At 48.4% G+C, this 20,695-nt stretch overlaps 1 protein-coding gene across 1 annotated transcript in view; it reads right to left on the bottom strand.

Annotated features, from left to right (window-relative positions):
• SEL1L3 (SEL1L family member 3) overlaps window positions 1–20,695 on the bottom strand; it is a 127,489-nt gene that overhangs the window by 74,013 nt on the left and 32,781 nt on the right. Inside the window, exons 4-7 of the mRNA XM_056125590.1 lie at window positions 19,632–19,753; window positions 19,163–19,278; window positions 16,585–16,643; window positions 1,997–2,129 (exon numbers count right to left, since the gene is read on the bottom strand). Coding sequence (XP_055981565.1) covers window positions 1,997–2,129; window positions 16,585–16,643; window positions 19,163–19,278; window positions 19,632–19,753 — 430 coding nt within the window. The remainder of the gene's footprint in view (window positions 1–1,996; window positions 2,130–16,584; window positions 16,644–19,162; window positions 19,279–19,631; window positions 19,754–20,695) is intronic.

Here is a 20,695-nt window from a genome sequence, read left to right as displayed (position 1 = left end):
AGCCCCCTCTACCTCCCATAATTCAAAAAAATAATCAAGCAGAACGCCAAATGTTCTGCTTGAGCAGGGTATGCAGTGGCAGGAAAATCAAATTTTGTTTGTTTGCTTGCAGGAGAAATTCGAGGAAATATTATAATATATAAAAACCACCTTAAGTCTTAATTTCCATATCCATAGAGGTAGGTTTGATACAATGGCACAACAATTAAGCTCTTTAGGGGCTGGAACAATGGTACCAGGCCTTTGGGCAGTGGATAGGGCACTAGCGTTTGGCTGGCCTGGATTTGATTCCCAGCACCCCATACAGTCCCCTGAGCCCTGCCAGGAGTGATCCCTGAGTGCAGAGCCAGGAGTAAGCCCTGAACACTGCCAGGTGTGGCCCCAAAACAAACAAGTGAAATTTTTAAAAATCTAGTATGCACAAAAATAAAAAAAGGCCCACAGTTTGAGCTCATGCATCATCTGTATAGGTCAACGTGCCATCTGTGTGCTTATGTGTGGATACGCACACAAAGCATGCGCTCTTCCTGACATTAAACCAAGTGCCTATTGTGACCCACCTTCAAAAACAACTCTGAGGGGCCAGAGTGATAGTACAGCAGCTTTGCCTTATAGACAGTTGACCCAGGGTTCAATGCAATTTCTGGCACCTCAAATGGTCCCGGGAGCCCACTAGGCATGAACCTGAGCACAGAGGCAGGAGTCAGCTCTAAGCATCACTGGGTAAGGTAAAGGTAAAGGCCCTCCCGTTGATCGTCGATTTGCTCGAGCGGGCCCAGTAACGTCTCCATTGGAGACTTTGTTGTTACTGTGTCTGGCATACCGAATACTCTCGGTAGCTTGCCGGGCTCTCCGAGAGGGGCGGAGGAATCGAACTCGGGTCGGCCATGTTGGCCGCGTGTAAGGCGAACGCCCTACCCGCTGTGCTATCGCTCAAGCATCACTGGGTATGGTCCCAAAAACAAAAACAAAGAAACATAAAACGGTTTGGAGGCCACGTGCATGTGATTCCGTGGTAGCGCCTCTGTCTCACATGTTGAGGCCCTGAGCTGGCAGCAAAGTGCCTGCCCCCAGGGCCCACTGCAGGGCACTGACAACACCGGGGAGGAAGAAAGACGACAGCACCAATGTGCAAGCCCTGACCCGGCAGGGCAAGCATCTGACCCAGCAGAGAGCAGGACAAGCATATGCACCCGCGCGGGTGCAAGCATCCTCCCCTCCGCAGAGTCTCGGCGCAAGTCTCGCGAGAGGGACTCCAGGACGCACCTACGGGCTGGAGCTGCCCTATTTTCCCGAATTGACTTTGCCCGGTGCCTCCCGCTCTTTGCAGCACACACGCCACAGGGTAGCAGCAATGAAGGAACGTTCCCTGGGACAGGACTCCTCAAACCTGCGTCCCCGGCCCCCAAACAGTTCTCGACGAACTCCCCCTCCCTTCTCGGGGGTGGCCCGCCTCCCCCAGCCCAGGCAGCTGCAGCATCTGGCCTGCCAAGCTGGGCACTTCCCTGCCGGCCACTGAGCTGCACCCAGCACCCAGCACCCAGCACCCAGCCCTCTGCAGTGCCAGGGGCCGGGGGCGGGGCCCTGGGCGCGTGACCGAAGAAAGTCAGAAGGGAAGTCAGAGTGCCCTGGGCCAGAGAGCTTCTTCTTCTGAGACTTTCAATAACAGCACATAAAAGCAGCTTTACCAAATAACTAAGATTCTCTGCTTTCATTAACTTAATCACGGGATAGGCAACCGCCTGATAAAAATCTACTCTATAATTAAGCTAGTAGTTATTAAAACAGAGGAAGTAAATGGTTTCCATTTTATGAGCAGTAAATGAACCAAATGTGAACAGAAATCTATTCTCGCGTTTGCTGCAGGAAAAGCCTCCATATTAATTATGTCTGATGACAGCCCATGTGAGGTCAGATCATTTTGTTTACGCCAGGCCCAGTCACCAGGGAGCCCCCCATCCCCCAAACTGCCTCCTCCTGCATCCCTTTAGCTCACCTGTGCAGGGTGCAGAGCACGAAGGCGATAGTACTTCAGGGGTCCGAAAAACCCTTCGATGCCGGCCACATACCTGCTCCCTCCGATAATGAAGTAGCCGGCAGTGTCGTTGTAATAGAAATCCTCCCGGAAGCTGGAAAAACACAAAGCAGAAAGGCAGCCCTGGGCTGGTGAGGCGGGGCTCCAAAGAGCACCTCAAACATGTAGGTTCCCTGCCACCGAGGAGCAACATCCCAGGCCTGCAAACAGTTTTGTTTGCTTCGTTTTATTTGAGGGTCACTCTGGAAGTGCTCAGAGGCTTCTCCAGGCTTAGTGCTCGGGGGGCACTTGTAGGGGTCCTCTAGGGACCATCAAACCCAAGGCTCGGGCTACAAAGCGCCCGCTCCAGACCTTTAAACCAGCTCCCCAGCTCTGGAGCCAGATTTGTTGTTGCTGTTGTTGAATCACTGTGAGATAACACAGCTACGAAGTTGTTCATGATTGGGTTTCAGTCATACAATGCTCCAACACCAGACTCTCACCAATGCAAGTTTCCTGCTACCAAAGTCCCCAATTTCCCTCCCATGCCCCTCACCTCAGCCAGCCTCTATGGCAGTCTCTCTCTTTCTGTTTCTCTTTCCCTCCCTCCTTCCCTCTTCTCTCTCTCCCTGCCTCCCTCTCTCATCTCTCTCTCCCTCACCCTCCTTTCTCTCCCTCCCTCTTTCTCCCCAACTCCCTCCTTCTCCCTCCCTCTCCTTCTCTCCCCTCTCTCCTTCCCCCTTCCTCCTTCTCTCTCTCCCCATCTCTCCCTCCCTCTCCCTCCCTTCCCCCCTTCTCTCCTCTTGTAGACACTGCGATTTCCAATCCTATTACTGAAAAGTTATCATGCATATCACGTTATTTTCTTTCAGCACTTAGTTCTTGTCCAGAGTGATCATTTCCAACTATCACCATCACAGTGGTCCTTTCTCTGTTCTAACTACACGCCCCTACGCCCCACGCCCTTTTGTGGCAAGCTTCCTACCATGGACCAGCCCTCCTGGCCTTCATTTCTACTGTCTTTGGGTATTAATTCTCATACCATGTTTCGGGGGGAAGGGGTTATTTTTTATGTACTCTGCAAATGAGTGCAGTCATTCTATGTCTGTCTCTCTCCTTCTGACTCATTTCACTCTGCATGATGTTCTCCATGTCCATTCATGCATCAGCAAATTTCATGACTTCATTTTTCCTAACGGCTGCATACTATTTCATTGTGTACAGATTTTGTTGTTGTTGTTAGCTACCCATGACGTATTCGATATGTCAAACACAGTAACAAGTGTCACAGTGGAGACGTTACTGGGCTCGTTCGAGCAAACTGATGAACAAGGGGACGACAGTGGCGGACAGTGACAATGTTGCTGTTGTTAAAGATTGTTCGTGGGCCAGAGAGATATTATAGAAGGTAATGCACTTGCCTTGCATGTGATCAACTTGAGTTTGATGCCGAGAACCCCATATGATCCCCTGAGCACTGCTAGGAATGACCCCTGAGTGGAGAGCCAGAGGAACTAGGTTTAGGATGCCAACTCTGTCCTCCCCTTGTTCATAATTTGCTGTGCAACCTTGGACCCATGGTTATGGGTCCTCTGAGACAATTTCTCCAGAGTGGTGTGACAGTTGGGTTAAGAGGATGAAATCAAAGGTAAAGTCCTGCTGGGTCCATCTGAGTGCCTAGTCCACTGCCACTGCTCAGTATGTCAGCTGCTAGTTGGGTGAATCAGCAGGATCACTGGAATCACTGGGATTTGCTGGAATTAACTAGAAATCCTTTGTCACAAAGAGGCAAAAACCACGTTGTATGGCCAGATGGTGACTGCAGAGGAAAAGGGATTGGTTCTAGTTGGGGGAAGGCAGGCACAGCGAGCGGTGCACAGGGGTTATTCCTGGCTCTGCACTCAGGAATCACTCCTGGCAGGCTTGGGGGACCATATAGGATGCTGGGGATAGAATCGTGTTGGCCATGAGGAAGGCAAACGCCTACCCACTGTACTATTGCTCCCTCCCCAGGAAACAGTTCTTAACTCAGGGCAGAGGATGTGCTCAGAGGCAGTGCACCTACCCTGCAGGCATTAAATTTCAAGTTCAAACCCCTGCACACCTCCACAGGCCACTTGCTGCCCCAAGGGCTCTGCCATTTGGGATTCCTCGTGCCACAACAAAAGCACATGCTAGGCCAAAAGATGGATCCCCAGCATCCCATATGGTCCCCGTGCCTGCCAGGAGTGATTCCTGAGTGCAGGGCCGGAAGTAACTCCTGAGCATCACCAGGTGTATTCTACAAACAAACAAGCCCCCAAACACATGATGTCTCTGGTCCACTGCAACCAAGTGCTTGAGCCCCTAAACTATCTGTGTGTGATCCCGGGCCACTGCAGCAACAAAGGGAAGGAAGGGAGAGAAATATAACCTATTCAGAGTGAGATGGAAGAGGTTACAGCAAGGTCAAAGCTCACAATGAGAGGTCATCAGACAGTGTGCTAAAGTCTTTCCCTTTCCGTTAAGCCAGAGGAGTCACTTCCACCATTTTAAATTTAATTCTTTCAACCTTCCTTTGTTATTATTGTTGCTGTTGTGACTAGGGTTGGCACACACAGAGTGGTATTGCACTGAGGATCACACGCCTCTGTGTGTCAACGGGGGTGTCGGGCAGCACGAGGGACAGTGCAGGGATGGAACTGGCAGCCCTGCCTGCCAGGGGAAACTCGGCCACAGCACCACAGCCTGAAGGCTCCATCAGCAACAAGCCTTTGTCTGTAAGTCACGATGCAAATGAAACACTCAGAGGTGGCCCCTGCGGAATTGTTTATAGTCCTAAAAGCCCGTGAGTGGCTAAGGACCGGCCACACCCCTCACAAGCCCTGCACAAGAGCCCTTTTAACCACACAGCTTGAAAAAGGAGCAAAGGACTCTGGGTACTGGCCTGGAGAGATGTCCCAAACGCACTGGTCCGTAAAAATGAAAGAACATTTAAATGCAGAACCAAAAGTTTTACCTTCTACCCTCAGAAATATGAGAATGGATTTTTTTCTAAATTTCTGCATTAAAAAAATCTCTGGAGGTTCAAACAAAAGACTGATATTCCCTGGTGGGCGTTGGGGTGTGCACGGAGACAGGGCTAGACGCAAAACACTGAACTGCCTCCCTTTTCCTCCAGCGTCATGCTTTTTATTCATTCATAGTAGTATTTTTAAATCATCCTACACTTCTCAGTGCCACCCGTTTTAATTATTTTTTTATTTGGTTTGGGGCCATACCGTAGGGCAGTGCCCAGGAGGAACGACTGGGGCCAGGGAGTGACCCCGGGGTTTCCACATGCGAAACATATGTCCCAGCCCTTTGCGCCATCTCAGATCTGGTCCCTCGTCTTCTTTTTCATTTGTGTGTTGCCAGAGACCAAACTCAGGCCCCACGCGTGCCAGGCAGGTGCTCCACCGCTGCTCCACATCCCTGAGTCTAGTTTTGATGTCTCCTAAAGCGCATCACCTTCATGACCCCTTTCAAAACTAAATCGGGAGATGTGAAGTTGTCCCCTAAGAACAAGAGTCCTCGAAGTCGACATTTCCTCCGTGAAACAGAGCGCGAAGAAAAGGGTGGGCAGGGCGCGGTGCCGCCATCTGCTCCCGGGAAGCTGGTCAGGCGGGGTTGGGAGCCAGGACGGACGCGGAGGGCAGATGGGAGCAGCAGGAAGGACCCAACGGGAGCAGCAGGAAAGACCCAGGGAAGCTTCAGCACCAGCAGTGAGACCCGGGTAAGAGCAGGCTCTGGCACAGGAGACCCCAACCCTCAGCGGCGGGTGTTCCTGGCTGGGGAGGGAGCCCTGGAGAGGCAATGGATGCTCCCTGACCGCCTGCAGAGACTTGGAAATGCACCAAAGAGTCACCAGACTGAGCGCCAGCACAGCCATAGAGCAGGACTCCTGTGGGCAAATTTTCTTTCAAGGAGCGCGGTCCAGTGAGGACCCTGAGAAGAGCCTGGGGGTCTTCTCTACACCTCCCGTGGTGACGGCACGCTGTTCTGGGAGTGCAGAACTGAATTCTGTTTTCCAAGGCCTGAGAAATACCAGAGCTGCCCTGACACGCGGACAGGAAGGAAATGATGCCTCGGGAAGCTCTCAGGGCAACTCTAGGGAACACACTCGCCAGCTCACTTGATTGATCCCCACCACATGCGTGAGTGCATGCGAGCAGACCTGCATGGGAGCGTGGGTGCGTGTGAGCGTGCCGGTGTACAGGCGTGCGTGCATATGTGCACATGTGCGAGTGTGCATGCATCCACACGTGTGTGTGTACAGGAGAGCGAGTGAATGTGTGCGAACATGCATGTGCACATGTGTAAGTGTGCATACACCCACATGTGCGTGTGTACGGGAGAGTGAGTGAGTGCGTGTGAGTGTGCCTGTGTACAGGCGTGTCTGTACATGTGCACACGTGTGAGTGTGCGTGCATCTACACGTGCGTATGTACAGCAGTGTGAGTGAATGCATGTGAGTGTGCATGTGTACAGGCATGCGTGCACATGTGCACATGTGTGAGTGTGCATACATCCACACATGCATGTGTATGGGAGTGTGAGTGAATGAGTGTGAGCGTGCATGTGTGCACACGTGGGGGTGTGCATACATGTGCAAGCATGCATGCATGTGAATCTTGCTCACAGCCAGGGTGATCCCCGGAGTCCTCTTATTTTTAACTGAAGATAATACGAGACCTCCCTACTGGGTTGTTTCGGATTATCATATAAATTTCCCCACTCATATTTAAAACGTTTTAGAGCAGGGCCTGGCACGGAGCGGGCACCTTCACCGGTAGCTACATTTGTCACTATTAACCCAGCCCGAAGACTTTGCCGTCGTTTTAGTTGCAAGGCTTATTAGCAAGAGGAAGATCTGTCTGTTCTCAAGCCTGTTGGTGCCAACTGTATACTTTTTACAATCATATGGCTTCATGAACTCTAATGCCATCCGGTAGAATATAAGTGGTAAGTGGAAGCTAGATTTTTCTTTCCCCATAAAAATTAAGTTGAGGGCTGGAGCGATAGCACAGCGGGTAGGGCGTTTGCATTGCACGCAGCCGACCCGGATTCGATTTCCAGCATCCCATATGGTCCCCTGAGCACCGCCAGGAGTGACTCCTGAGTGCAGAGCCAGGAGGAACCCCTGTGCATCGCCAGGTGTGACCCAAAAAGCCAAAAAAAAAATTAAGTTGAGAGCCAGGATGTGGCAGTGTGTTGCTCACAAAATTGAGGTCAAGTTTGTTTTTTTGTTTTAATTTTTTAAGTATTATTTAATTTTTTTTTATTTAGTCACTGTAAAGTTACAAAGTTAATATCCATGATGGGGTTTGACATAGAATGTTCCAGCACCCAATTCTTTACCAGCGGCCACTTCCCTTCACCAACGCGTCTCACATTTGCTTCCCACCCTGCTTTTACGAAAGGCACTTTAAAAAAAAAAATGCTCTTTTTGCACTGTGACTTCCAATAATGCTGATAGGGTTTCATGCATAAAACCTTTCAGCACCCACTCTCCACCATATTTTCCGTGTCCTATCCCCCGCCACTGCCCACTCCACCACACCCCTACCCCACCCAGTGCATGTTTCCTACTGAATACCAGTTCTCGTGTTCTTTGTTTCCACTGCATTTGGGTATTTATTATTCCCCTATATGTGTCTTTGTATCCCGCATATGAGAAAGATCATTCTGTGGAGGTCTTTCTCCCTCTGACTAACTTCACCCAGCCCGATCCTCTCCGGGTCCCTCCATGGAGCAGCAAATTCTATGACTTTATCTCTTCTGATGGCTGAGTAATGTCCCACTGTGTATATGCACCACAGTTTCTTTGTCCAGTTATCTGAGGCTGAGTTTGAGGCCCAGCCCCACCCACGTGCCTAACCGGATCTCTGGTGCACCCACAGTAAATATCCACTCCCGACATATACCACCACCACCAACAAAGTAACGTGTGGAATATTTGGGCTAAGGTCAGGGAGGCACAGTTACTTTTAAATGTGTTGTGAAATTTGAAAAGCTGGGGAAATATTGGAGAAGGATGCGGGAGCATCTCAGTGGCCCGGAGGCTGGCCAGCGGCCCTCCTTTGGAAGAAACAAGATGGGGGCTGTTCAATGCAAGATTACAGCGACTCCAGATTCATAAGCCAAGGAAAGACCCTATCTCGGAATGCTGGCAACTGAACATACGTTTCTATTCTCGAATAAAAATAAAATACTTATAGTATCTATTTGGGGAAGGGGGAAGATCTTGGTTTTGAATTGTTTGTTTTGGAGCCACACCTGGCGATGCTTAGGGGTTACTCCTGGCCTTGTGCTCACCATTCCTGGTGGGCTTAAAATGCCAGGGACCAAACCTGGGTCAGCCATGTGAAAGGAAAGTGCCCTCCCCACTGTACCATGGCTCAAGCCCATGTTTTGATTTTTTTTGTTGTTTGTTTGTTTCAGGAAGTATAGATTACATGGTCCCTGTGATACCAGGTTACAATTTCAGGTTCTTTGAATAAATAATAGATTTCTCTGGCTGGGCTTCTTCCAGACACGTCTATGCCTCTTCATTTTTCTCCTCTAAAATTCCCAGTGGCTGCACAAAGGCCACAAGAGATGCCTTGTCATATACATTGCCTGATGGCCATCAATTCTGCCGACACTAAAGCAGAGCTAAAATCCTTCAAAGCTCAAGCTGGTCCCTTCCAAGCCCTTCAGACAAGCTGGCCAACTGTCTCTGCCCTTCCCTGGATGGAGGCGAGTGCCCCTTCCAAAGCATCTCTCCACTGACAGACCATATCCCTCCAAATCAGGAGCCAGTTCCAGGGCAAGGGCCTCCAGTAGGGGAGCTCAGAGCCTCAAGTAAGCTGCCCCTCAGCCCACGGACTCAGACTCATCTTAAGTGTTGGGACAGGAACTGCATTCCAAGTCATTTCTTATTTTCTCAAGCCATGGCACTTCTATCCTTACCAACGTCCACCATAGTGTGCCATTTTTAATTTATTTCTGAATGTAAGTATCTGTCTCAAAAAAAGTAGCACTGTAGCACTGTCCTTCCGTTGTTCATCAATTTACTCAAGCAGGCACCAGTAACGTCTCCATTGTGAGACTTGTTGTTACTGTCTTTGGCATATCAAATACGCCACGGGGAGCTTGCCAGGCTCTGCCGTGCAGATGGGATACTCTCGGTAGCTTGCCGGGCTTTCTGAGAGGGACAGAGGAATCGAACCCGGGTCAGCCGTGTGCAAGGCAAATGCCCTACCGTCTGTGCTATCACTCCAGCCGCTCCAAATGAAATAAAAACAAATTTTTCAAAAAAGTTAAAAGTGATCTGGGGGGTGAGAAAGAAAGAACTCCAGAGGCTGAGCACATGTTTTGCCTGCAGGGGTGCAGGTTGGCTTGCTTATGGGGCGGGGGTCTGGGGGAGCAACACACAAGTGGTGCTCAGGGCTTACTCCTGGCTTTGTGCTCAGGGATCACTCCTGGTGGGGTTGGAGGACCATAGGGGGTAATAGGGATTGAACCCAAGCCAGCCACGTGCAAGGCAAATGAGGAGCTAAGTTTTATTCCCAGAAACAAAGAGTCCTCAGAGCACCCTGGAGAGTGACTCCCCCCCCCCCCCCCCCCCCGCCCCCGACCGACTCCAATCATTAAGTCAGGAATAGCTCTGAAGCACTGTCCAAAAAGTCACTGTCACTGTCCTCCCATTGTTCATCGATTTGCTCGAGCGGGTCCAGTAATGTCTCCATTGTGACACTTGTTACTGTGTTTGGCATATCGAATACGTCACGGGTAGCTTGCCAGGCTTTGCCGTGCGGGCGAGATACACTCGGTAGCTTGCCGGACTCTCCAAGAGGGGTGGAGGAATTGAACCTGGGTCAGCCAGGTTGGCTGCGTGCAAGGCAAACGCCCTTCCCACTGTACTATTGCTCCAACCCATCCAAAAAGTAAAATCAAAATTATAGAAGGGGGTCGGGGGTGTGGCTCAGTGGTAGAGGACATGCCTTGTGCATGGGAGACCTGAGTTTGAATCTTTACATGGCAAAGAAAAAAAATAAAACAAACAAACAAAAGTCTATCTTTCTCTGTTCGATTTTTTCTTCCAGGAGGACAGGAACCACCTGTGTGGTCTGTGGGTCATTATATCCCAGAGTTCAGCACTGTGTCTGATATCACAGACGAATGACAAAGTGGGGAGTGAACAAATGACTGAAGAATGAATGATGGAAAGAATGACTGAATGCTCTGCAGACCCGGAGCTCGTGACTCGTCCCCTGGTGTCACCAGGACCCTTCCATTCCTGCATAGCACTGCACTTCCTAACGCCGAGTTACGGCTCTGCCTCCAACACCTTTGTGGGCTCACACGTATCATTATGTTTACAGGACAAGAACAAATAAAACAGGAGGCTTCGCGGAGTCCCTGGGATCTCCTATAACCACTGGAATGTTAGCTATTTCGTTCTTGGCACAGCTCAGGCTGGAAGGGGGATGGCACATGCCTACCCAGGGGATGCCAGGGGGGCTGCATCGATCTGCTGGGGGTGGTGCTGAGTGAGCTGACCCCAAGGAGTGCAGGAAAGCAGCCGAGGTGGTGCAGAGGGGCCTGCTTGGGTGGGGGGCTGCCAACAATGTCTGCGATCACAGCAGTGCTTTCCCGGGGAAGATGAGTTTCAGGCAGTACTTGAAAATCCATGTACTTTTCAAGTACATGGGATGAAGTGATGGCACAGCAGGTAGAGCGTTTGCCTTGCACGCGGCCGAGCCAGGTTTGATCCCTCCGTCCCTCTCAGAGAGCCCGGCAAACTACGAGAGTATCCTGCCTGCATGGAAGAGCCTGGCAAGCTACTCATGGCCTATCCAAAATGCCAAAAACAGTAACAACAAGTCTCACAATGGAGACATTACTGGTGCCCGCTCGAGTAAATTGATGAACAATTGGATAATAGTGCTACAGTGCTACAATGCAGTGCTACTTGAAAATCAGACCTGAGGGGGTACGGTGCCGCCAGCAGGTCAATCTGTACCTGTGAGGCGAGTGCATCAGCAGTCTGATGGAGCCTTCAGACTTCCAGATACCCCAAAATTGATGCTGTGACTTTGGCCAGACACCAAAAACTTGGGGCAAAGTTTACCAAGAAAGTAAACGGCCAAAAGTTAGGTACGTGGGAGACACACCCAAAAAACCACCCATCTGGCTCAGCTATATAATTGAAGGCATGGCCTCTCTGGTTCGTGATCGAACTGCTTAACGGCCATGATCCCAGACTCAGAAACAAATCTCGAAATCCAATGGCTTTTGGCAGAAATGCATCCGGTCCCTGCAGTAGGTTACAGCGCCAGGCCACCCCAGGTGGGAATAGGTTTCGTGCCTTGGCCTGTTCCCCCTGGCGCCCAGTGGCCGTCATCCTCCAGAGGCCACTGGACAGTCAGGTTTGGGCCCACAGTGACGAGACGCGTGGGGCCTCACAGGATGGGGGTGGAGCCAGCCCTTTCCTCCCCATCCCAAAGAGACCCCAAGTTGCCGCCCAGGAACAGCCTCTCTGGCTCCTGGTCAAGCTGCTTAATGGCCATGATGCCAGTGACTCAGAAACAAATCTCGGAACCCAGAGGCTTTTGGCAGAAATGCGTCCAACCCCACAGTAGGTTACTGTCGCCGGGCCACCCCAGGGGGGGAAAGGGTGCTGTCCCTCCACCTGCTCCCCCTTGGCGGCTCGGTGGCCACCATCCACCAGAGACTCTTGAACAGTCAGGTATGGGCCCGCAGTGACGAGACACGTGGGGTCTCACAGGATGGGGGTGGAGCCGGCCCTTTCTTTCCCATCCCAACGAGACCTCAAGTCACCACCCATGAACGGCCTTTCTGGCTCCTGATCAAGCTGCTTAACGGCCTGATCCCAGAGACTCAGGAACAAATCTCAGAACCTAGCAGGTTTGGGCAGCAATCCCTCCAGATTTAAGTGTTAAAATTTTGGAATTTCAAAATCGTGCGGCCACTACTGTAGCCACATGACATCATATGTTATTCTTAACCAGCAATAGAAAACAAATTGTCTACTGCTGCCTTTTCAGCAGATCTGAGTGTTGGGGGTAAAATCCCAAATAATAATGGTGGGTCTGGTGTCAAAATATTGAATGTAATCAAAGTAGAGAGAGAGTAATTTGAAAATCATCTGCCCCACAGGTAGGGGAGAGGGTGCGGGATGGGGGTATACTGGGGTTTTGGTGGTGGAGAATGGGCACTGGTGAAGGTACGGGTGTTTCATTGTACGACCGAGACTTAAACCCAAAAGCTTTGTAACTTCTCTCAAGGTGATTCAATAAATAAAATTATAAATCATGAAAAAAAAGCAAGGTGGAGTTCATGCCTAATTCAATCAGCTAATCAGTGGCTGAATAAATAGCAGTACTCCTACATAAAAAAAAAGAAAAAAAATCAGTCCTGAGAGCTGAAATCCTATATGATCACATACCAATTCTGCAGTTACTTAACGTGTTGATTATCTTGTTCATTGTGCATTTTTCTACGATTTTTTTTCTTTTTAAAAATGTTACACTGGAGCGATGGCACAGCGGGTAGGGTGTTTGCCTTGCACACAGCCAACCCAGGTTGGATTCCCAGCATCCCATAGGGTCCTCCGAGCACTGCCAGGAATAATTCCTGAGTGTAGAGCCAGGAGTAACCCCTGAGCATCGCTGGGTATGATACAAAAAGTAAATAAAATAAAAATAAATTTAAAAATAATAAAAATTAAAACGTTGCATTAAGGATGGAGCAAGATTACAGAGGGAAGGGTGCTTGCCTTGGCAGCAGCCGGCCTGGGTTCGATTCCAGGCCCCACTTATGTTTCCCAGAGTCCCACTAGGAGTGACCCCTGAGTGCCGAGCCAGAAGAAAGCCCTGAGTAAATCAGGGTATGGCCCTAAATCAAGACTAACAAACCAACAACAACAAAAACACACAGTGAATTAGAAGGGTCAAGAGATAATATAAAGGTAAAGGAGCTTGCCTAGCATAAGGCTGTAGTCATGAATCGGGTTCAAATTCCAATACCACATATAGGCCCCCAAGCAATGTCAGGCATGGTTCCTGAGCACAGAGCCAGGAGTGGCCCTTGAGTACTGGCAGGTGTGGCCCCTAAATAAAAAAACATAAATATGGACTGGAGCAATAGCACAGTGGGTAGGGTGTTTGCCTTGCACATGGCAGACCGGGTTCAATTCCCTGCCTCCCATATGGTCCCCCGAGCACTGCCAGGAGTGATTCCTGAGTGTAAAGCCAGGAGTAACCCCTGTGCATCGCCGGGTGTGTCCCAAAGAGCATAAATAAATAAATAAATAAACCATAAATATTACTTATCAGAGTTACTATTATGTGTTAAATTGCATCTCCTCTTCTGTTAAGTCTGAACCACAGGTCGTTTATACTGTGCCCTTCCTTAGAAACAGAGACACTGGCCTGAAGGACAAGCACAGGGCTCAGGGTCTGTGTTGCAAACAAACGGTGACCAGTTTGAATACCCCATGTGCCCCATGCTCCGACCCTGATCCTGGCTGGCTCTGCTGTTTTCAGCCTGGTAGCTTTGCTGATGCCAAAAGCGGCTCCTACCGCATCACAGCCGAGTGTGGGTGAGTACCACAACGAGAGGTCCAAGTTCCAGAAAGCACCACACCCGCAATGCTGCGTGAGCCACAGAGCAAGGTGGTGGGGTCGCCCTGAGAGTGAGACCCTTGGTGGGGGCCCACTGTGCCAGTGCCACGACTCACCAAACGCAAGCCTCGGCGAGCAGCAGAGTGAACAAGCACTTCCTCTGCAGTGTGGAGTGGGCAACTGTCAGGAGCTGGAGAGAGACCTGGACAGAGCCTTCCCGTGGCCTCCTGCACAGAGCGCGGCCTGCAGAGCTTCTGCCTCTCGGAAGGCAGACGCTGGCACTGCTGGGGAACGCCACAGAGCCAGGGCTCAGACCAGCACTTCTGCAGACAACGCAGGCGTCAGCCCTCCAGCCATCTCCTGGCCCCATCCTTGCAGCCGTGGAACCCCCCAGGGTGTGACTCTCCCTCCCTTCTGACAGCTCTAGCAAACCCCTACAGTGAGGCATTTGAGGTTGGGGGATTTTTTGCTTGGGGGGAGGAGAGTGTCGTTCAATTTTATGCACAAGGCATTTGCGTCTCTGAATCATACTGCGATCCCCCCATCTATCACGTCAGCCCGGAGAGGCCTGGGATTTCAGCGGCCAGGAAGCCTTCCCAGAGAAAACAAAAAAAGAAACCATGAAATTCAATTGGGGGAAATGGAATTGGTTGTCAGTGACATCCTAAGGATGTGTGCGAAAGTCAGGGAAGAAAGGGGAAGGGATTATTTGAAGATGCTCCAGCCTTGGGCCAGAGAGAGTAGAACGTATGGGCACTTGTCTTGCACTTGACCGACCCAGGTTCTTTTTTTATTTTTTTAAGTCTTTTTATTTAGTTAGTTATTTACTTAGTTATTGCTTTTTGGGTCACATCCAGCAATACAAAGGGGTTACTCCTGGCTCTGCACTCAGGAATTACTCCTGGCGGTGCTTGGGGGACCATATGGGATGCTGTGATTCGAACCCGGGTTGGCCGCGTACAAGGCAAACGCCCTACCTGCTGTGCTATTGCTCCAGTCCCCAACCCAGGTTCAATCCCCAGCTCCCCAGATGGCCCCCTGAGCCTGCCAGGAGTGATCCCTGAGTGCAGAGCCAGGAGTCAGCCCTGAGCACTGCCAGGTGTGACCCCCAACCCCCCCCCCCCATCCTCCATAAAGCCCATGTTCCCAGCCGACACACCATTTTACAGGCTTCTCCGCAGACCACAAACACCCAGGTCTCAGAACTGGAAATCTTCAGAGCCCTCTGTCACCTGTTATGTAACTAACCTCTAGACGGCGAATCTTTCCAACTGCTCTAAATCTACTGGGCGCATTTAAGGCTTTGACTCTGTTCTTGGGGCTCTCTGCGTCAATACAGCGATCAGGGCACCCCTGACCTTCGCTTTGCAGGCTATGGAATAACACTGCTTTAGCCTCTCCATCTAACTCTAATCCTTTAATCTGGTCGTGAGAATAAGAATTTATTGGCCCTAGGTGCGCAGGGCCAAAAAGAAATGAGTTGGACTTCACTGTAAACAGCAAAGGTGAGGAGAAGGGGAAAAAAAAAATCGTGGAGAGGTTGGTCTCCTAAGCCCCTTCCCACCACTTCCCTGCTTTCCTTTCGTTCATAATTGGTTTCCATACAAATAGGTTAAATGGGGATTCTGAGAGAAGGGACCCAGTGTGGAGAGGTGTCCTTCTGCTCTGGGCTGGTGACAAGACAAGCGGGGGGGGGGGGGGGCACAATTAACACCCACCAGTCAAGTACTGAGAACGCCTGATACTTTTTTTTTAATAATACATACAAAGCTGGTCGTTTTCATTTGTCTTCTTTAGCCATACTCTGAAACATTTAACAATACAACTCATTCCATTATACTAAATATATCCTATTAGATTCTCTATTAATTGTATATGTGATATGATATGTATGTGCATATAAAGTAGAGCACGGATGAAATAAACTGAGTTCTTAAAGAAGGCTGCCTTTGGTCTTGCCGCCATAAAACCCACTCTATGGGAGTATAAAATCAAATTTAAAAATCATGAAATACAAAGCAAGAGACCCAATGTTCCATTTCTGCAACTCGGGTAGAGAATGTTATATAAGGATGAAAAGTTACACCAATATCAATTGTTGCATACATTTCAAATTTAGATTATGAACATAAATATGAAGACTGTCTGCTTTTATGCTTTATACTAGGGCCAGAGGTACCAACCATTCTCAACAAAGCAACATTAATACCTTGATTTATTTTGCGGAATCCTCTGTAGAAGATAATTTTCAAAGAAAATGAATTACAAAGTGCCATGAAAGGAAGAATTTACAATGAGATCTGGAGAAAGAACTAGTTTCTTTGCATAGAAAAAAGATTGTGGGGGGAAACAGGAGGAATTTGTGCTCAATGGAAAAAACAAAAAGGATAAGGATTAGTAACCACTGCACTCTGCTCTTGGAGAAACGGAGGGAGGTTTGTGCAAGCACAGGCAGGTTGAGGGCTAACGGATAAACATTCCTGGCTAGGAATGTGGCTCAGTGGCAAAGTACATACCTCGCATGCACGAAGCCCAGGTTCAATCCCCAGCACCACTTTTTTTTAAGGTGAAGATTTGTAGCACTGCACTGTCCTCCCGTTGTTCATCGATTTGCTCGAGCGGGCACCAGTAATGTCTCCATGGTGAGACTTGTTACTGTTTTTGGCATATCGAATACGCCATGGGGAGCTTGCCAGGCTCTGCCATGCGGGCAGTATACTCTATTTTTTTTTTTGTTAAAAAAAATTACAATTGGATTCAGAGATATAGTATGGAAAGTAAGGTGCTTAATCCCCGGCATCCATACCACCCCATACCTAGTGGTCCCCAAGCACCACCAGGAGTGACCCCCAAATACTGAGCCTCACTGGGTCTGACCCAAACCTCTCCCCTGCCAAAAAAAAGCAAATGTACACTTACCTAATGGTCTGATTATGGTAGCTTTTCAAATCCTGGCCAGTACTGGTGGTTATTTCTATCTACAAAGATATAAAGATCAGTTACATCTGCACATCCCACATGATAAACAGAATCCTGGGTATAAATCACTCATCAAAGGTGGGGCATTAAACTGATTTTGCCTGATCAGTTTCTGCCAAAAAAAATTGAACAGCTGCTTGGTCCTGCATACATTTAAAGACTTAAGAAATGTAATCCCTGCAAATGACTTGATGTAGTCCAAAAATCTCTACCATGCATTTCCCAGGGTGTGCTATAGATTCTTCCCAACATCAAGCCAAAGTTTCATGTGCTGTGTTTGCATTTAAATGATCATCGCATAGAAAGGTTGAGGAAGTTGCCCGAAAGGAGATGCAACAAAGAGTTTTGCCCTGAGAGTGTGAGGGAATGATGACTGGCGCTGAAAGTTCTGGGGTTCTGAAAGTTCTGGGCTCTGAGCCTCCCCTGAACAGGAGAACCGTCATTCTATCAGTGGTGATGATGTTTGGTCTTGGATCACTCCTGGTAGGGGTGGAGGGGCCACATGAAAGATTGGGAATCGAACCTAGGTTGTTCGTGTGCAAGGCTAATGCCTTACCTGCTGCTATTGCTCCGGCCCCAGAAGGATTTTTCATGGGTCTTGTTTCTGCTTATGTCTTGGACTCTAGGGATTATTTTTACTTCCCTCAGGCTAATGCTGAGCAAGTGTGTAAGAAATATGCAGGTCAAAATAGATTTTCAAAGGAGTGGCCACATCACTGCGTCTGGCAGAGACCAGCCAGGTTCTGCCATATACAGCATCTCGACTTAAAGAAGAAAATCACTTCCATCAGTTGTATCTCTGAGCCAACGACCATTTACATTTAGCCCACTTCTTGTTCCATGTAGCCAGAGCCATAATTATCAGGGAGTGAATACTCTGTAGGAAAATGATTACTATTTGGGAAGCAACATAAAGTAGGGAGACCAGTGAGGATAAAGTAAAGTTTATTTGAAAACACTTCTTCTTTTGCCTCTAGACCCCATCAGGTCTTGCTAATTCTTCTTTATGCTTTAACTGGCCTTTTATTCTGACTTCAAGTTCAAAATTTGCTCTACATTCCACGTTTAAAGATTCTTCTTCCTCTTCCTCTTTCCTTCTCTAGGATATGGACATTTCTACTGAGCAGGTCACTCTCTCAACTCTCACAGAGGTGCTCAGATACCTCCTTTTCCATTTATTCATTTCAATTATGCCCTTCAATGGGAACATTCTAGAGGAAACTGTCTCCCTCCTCCCCCCCTCCCCCCCCTCCCCACATACCAGCATTGGAGGCGCGCTCCCATCTCTGAGTCAATATGAGTCACTTGCCAATTAGGTGCAACATCTTCTAACATGCCTTCACCTGCTTTGTGTGATTTCCAGAAATAGCTTATCATCTCCTTGGGCACAGTGCCCTGCATACAGCAGGTGCAAAATAAGATCTGCAGTTTACTTGGGTGATCTCATGCCTAAGAGACACACAAATCCAGGGCTGATTTCCTTAGATGGCAGCAGCCTCTAGGTTGGAAGGCCCTCTCGAGCCTCAGGGGAGCTGAGAAGGTCCAGCAGGGCCCACTGTTATGTCGTCTCCACTCTCTCAAGGACTCAAACGTGCACCCACCCTGACAACTACCAGCTCTCACTGAACAGAACCCTCTCCAGGAGGCCACTCAGGCCCACCAGATTTCTTTTCTCTACAGAAACAAGATACGTGATAAACCTAAACACCCAGGCAAGCCTGTGTATCATCGAATTCACAAGACAAACAAAACCTACCTTCAGTTTTGTTTCTAGGGGGAAAGAAAAACAAAACAAAACACGAAATCAATAAAAAAAGCTGTTGAGAGGATGAAGTAACCAGAGGGAAGTGGCAGATTTTGGCATCCTGTCTACAGAGAAATGAAATTGTCTTCAATTACAACAACAGATTTGCCAGAACCCATAAAATCAGCATTATGAGAGCTTAAAACAGTATGTACAGTGTTTTATAGAACAAAGTGGGGACGGTTCCTCCATCCCACCAGTATCATCACTAGAGTTGGTTGGTTATTATTTGTCTGTTTAAGGCCAAACATAATCAATTGTTCCAATGGCCAAATGCATCAAACCATTTCCTGACTGAACTAACCAATAAATTTCCTGAAAGGTGGGGGTGGGGAGGGAGAGCCGAAGCTCTCTTAATAGCATATAAACATAGCCAGTGCTGTTTTAATGCTGATCTCCGCAAAGCCTTGCTCACTCGAGGAAGAAAAGATTGAATTGCTCAGATGATGGTGTCTCTGGAGCTGGCTCTATTCTGTACCCTCCTAAAGATGATCTCAAGAATAACTTTAAAAGTTAGCAAATCGAACGGGAGTCTGACGGTTTCAGCTTTCACCTACGCACGTCGGATCTTAAAAAGTGCATCATGACAAACCGGTTCACATTTAGCCAATGTGTTGGGCCCGAGTTTCTCTCTCCCGACTTGAGAGTAAAGCTGCGCCCCACGAGAGGCTGAGACTAAGTCACCCAAGACTCCCCGGGACGTGGGTGCAGTACCTGGCCTCCGTTGAAAGAGACATCGAGTCGAAACCATTCCTTCAAGGGCACGGTGAATTTTGTCTTGACAGCAAGGTCTTCTCCTCTGACAAGATGCATCTGAATATGCAAGTGGCCTAAAAGGAAAATTACAGCTCATGGAAATGACACAAAATACTTCTGAGTAAAAGAAGTGGCTGAACCCTTTTTTCAACAATTGCCCTAAAAAGTGATAAGACCAGATCATTTTCCTTCTTCCTTTCAACCCAAAGTAAAAAAGACCTATGTGCATTCTCTTGAAAATAAGACATCTGTTTGAAGCTTCCTGGAGAAAAGAAATTTCTTTTCCCACTTCACCCTCACATTTGGAAACCATCACTCTCTGTGAACCACCATTCTGACAGTATCGTCCTTATTCTCGACAGCCATATTGTCCCATAGAGCATCAGACGACACCAATAGCATTTAAAGGACTCTGTTTCGTACTTACCCTCTTCTGTAAGAAACACAGAAGGCGTCCCATACATCTCATTTGAATCCACAAAGTACAGAATCCCACAGAGGTTGGCCTTGCAATAATGGAGTAAATAAAGCCACAATGAAACCGTAAACCTGGAAGAATGAGGGGAAGAGATTCTGCAGATTGATATCATCCAAGAACAGGTAATTAGAGTTAACAATGACCAAGAAAATTGCTTTCTTCCCAACTGAAGGGCTGAATTTGCCTCTGTGTTCATCATGGGAGATCAGCTTGCAAAGCTTGATTTTTGAGACAAAGGAGGTGGTTATAGAAACTGCAGAAGACAGGAGCGAAGCATCATTGTATCAAACCAACATTCTCCTTAGCCCCTAAAACTGTTCCTATGTCTCATTCAGCCACTTGCATGCCTGCATCTGAATTCTTGATTAAGGCTTATAAAGCCAGACATAGAATTAAAAGCGGGATTTTAATAAGAGGTGATTTGATAAGAAGCTATTCTAATTTTTGATGATTAAAAGAAAAAACATAATTAGGGCTCTTTGAGCAATTTTGTTTCTTTCAAAGATAAAAGCCCTAAGGAGGCAGAAAAATGTCATCGTCTGTAAATGCCACGGCAGTATGCTGAGAGACAAATACAAGACGCTAATGCACACATTAGGGTGCTCCGTAGCTCAGTTCTCGCTGGCCAAAATGAATCCACTAATCTAATTGTTCCATTTCTGGACTGGGCTATTTCAGTTGATAAAACACACACACACACACAAACACACACGCGCGCACACATATATGCACGTACATGCACACACATATGCACACACGCACACACACATAAACATACATACACGCATGCACGCATACATGCACACACACGCACACACAAACACAAACCCACACACCCCACTGTACATCAGTGATTTGTGAGTGAGACTAAAAGAACAGTAGTCAACTGAACTAGGACAGATTTAACCAATGTGAACCATCAATCATTCAACAAATATTTGCTCAACACTGGTTTGATGCTTCACATCGGCCGAGTGACAGGCAGTTCAAAGAGAAAGAGCTGGGAACCATTG

This window comes from Sorex fumeus, unplaced genomic scaffold, assembly GCF_029834395.1.
Source record: "Sorex fumeus unplaced genomic scaffold, SorFum_2.1 ptg000055l, whole genome shotgun sequence".
In the NCBI taxonomy this organism is placed as follows: Eukaryota; Metazoa; Chordata; class Mammalia; order Eulipotyphla; family Soricidae; genus Sorex; species Sorex fumeus.
The sequence above is the reverse complement of the archived record's forward strand: the minus strand, read 5'-3'. Positions and strand labels throughout refer to the sequence as shown.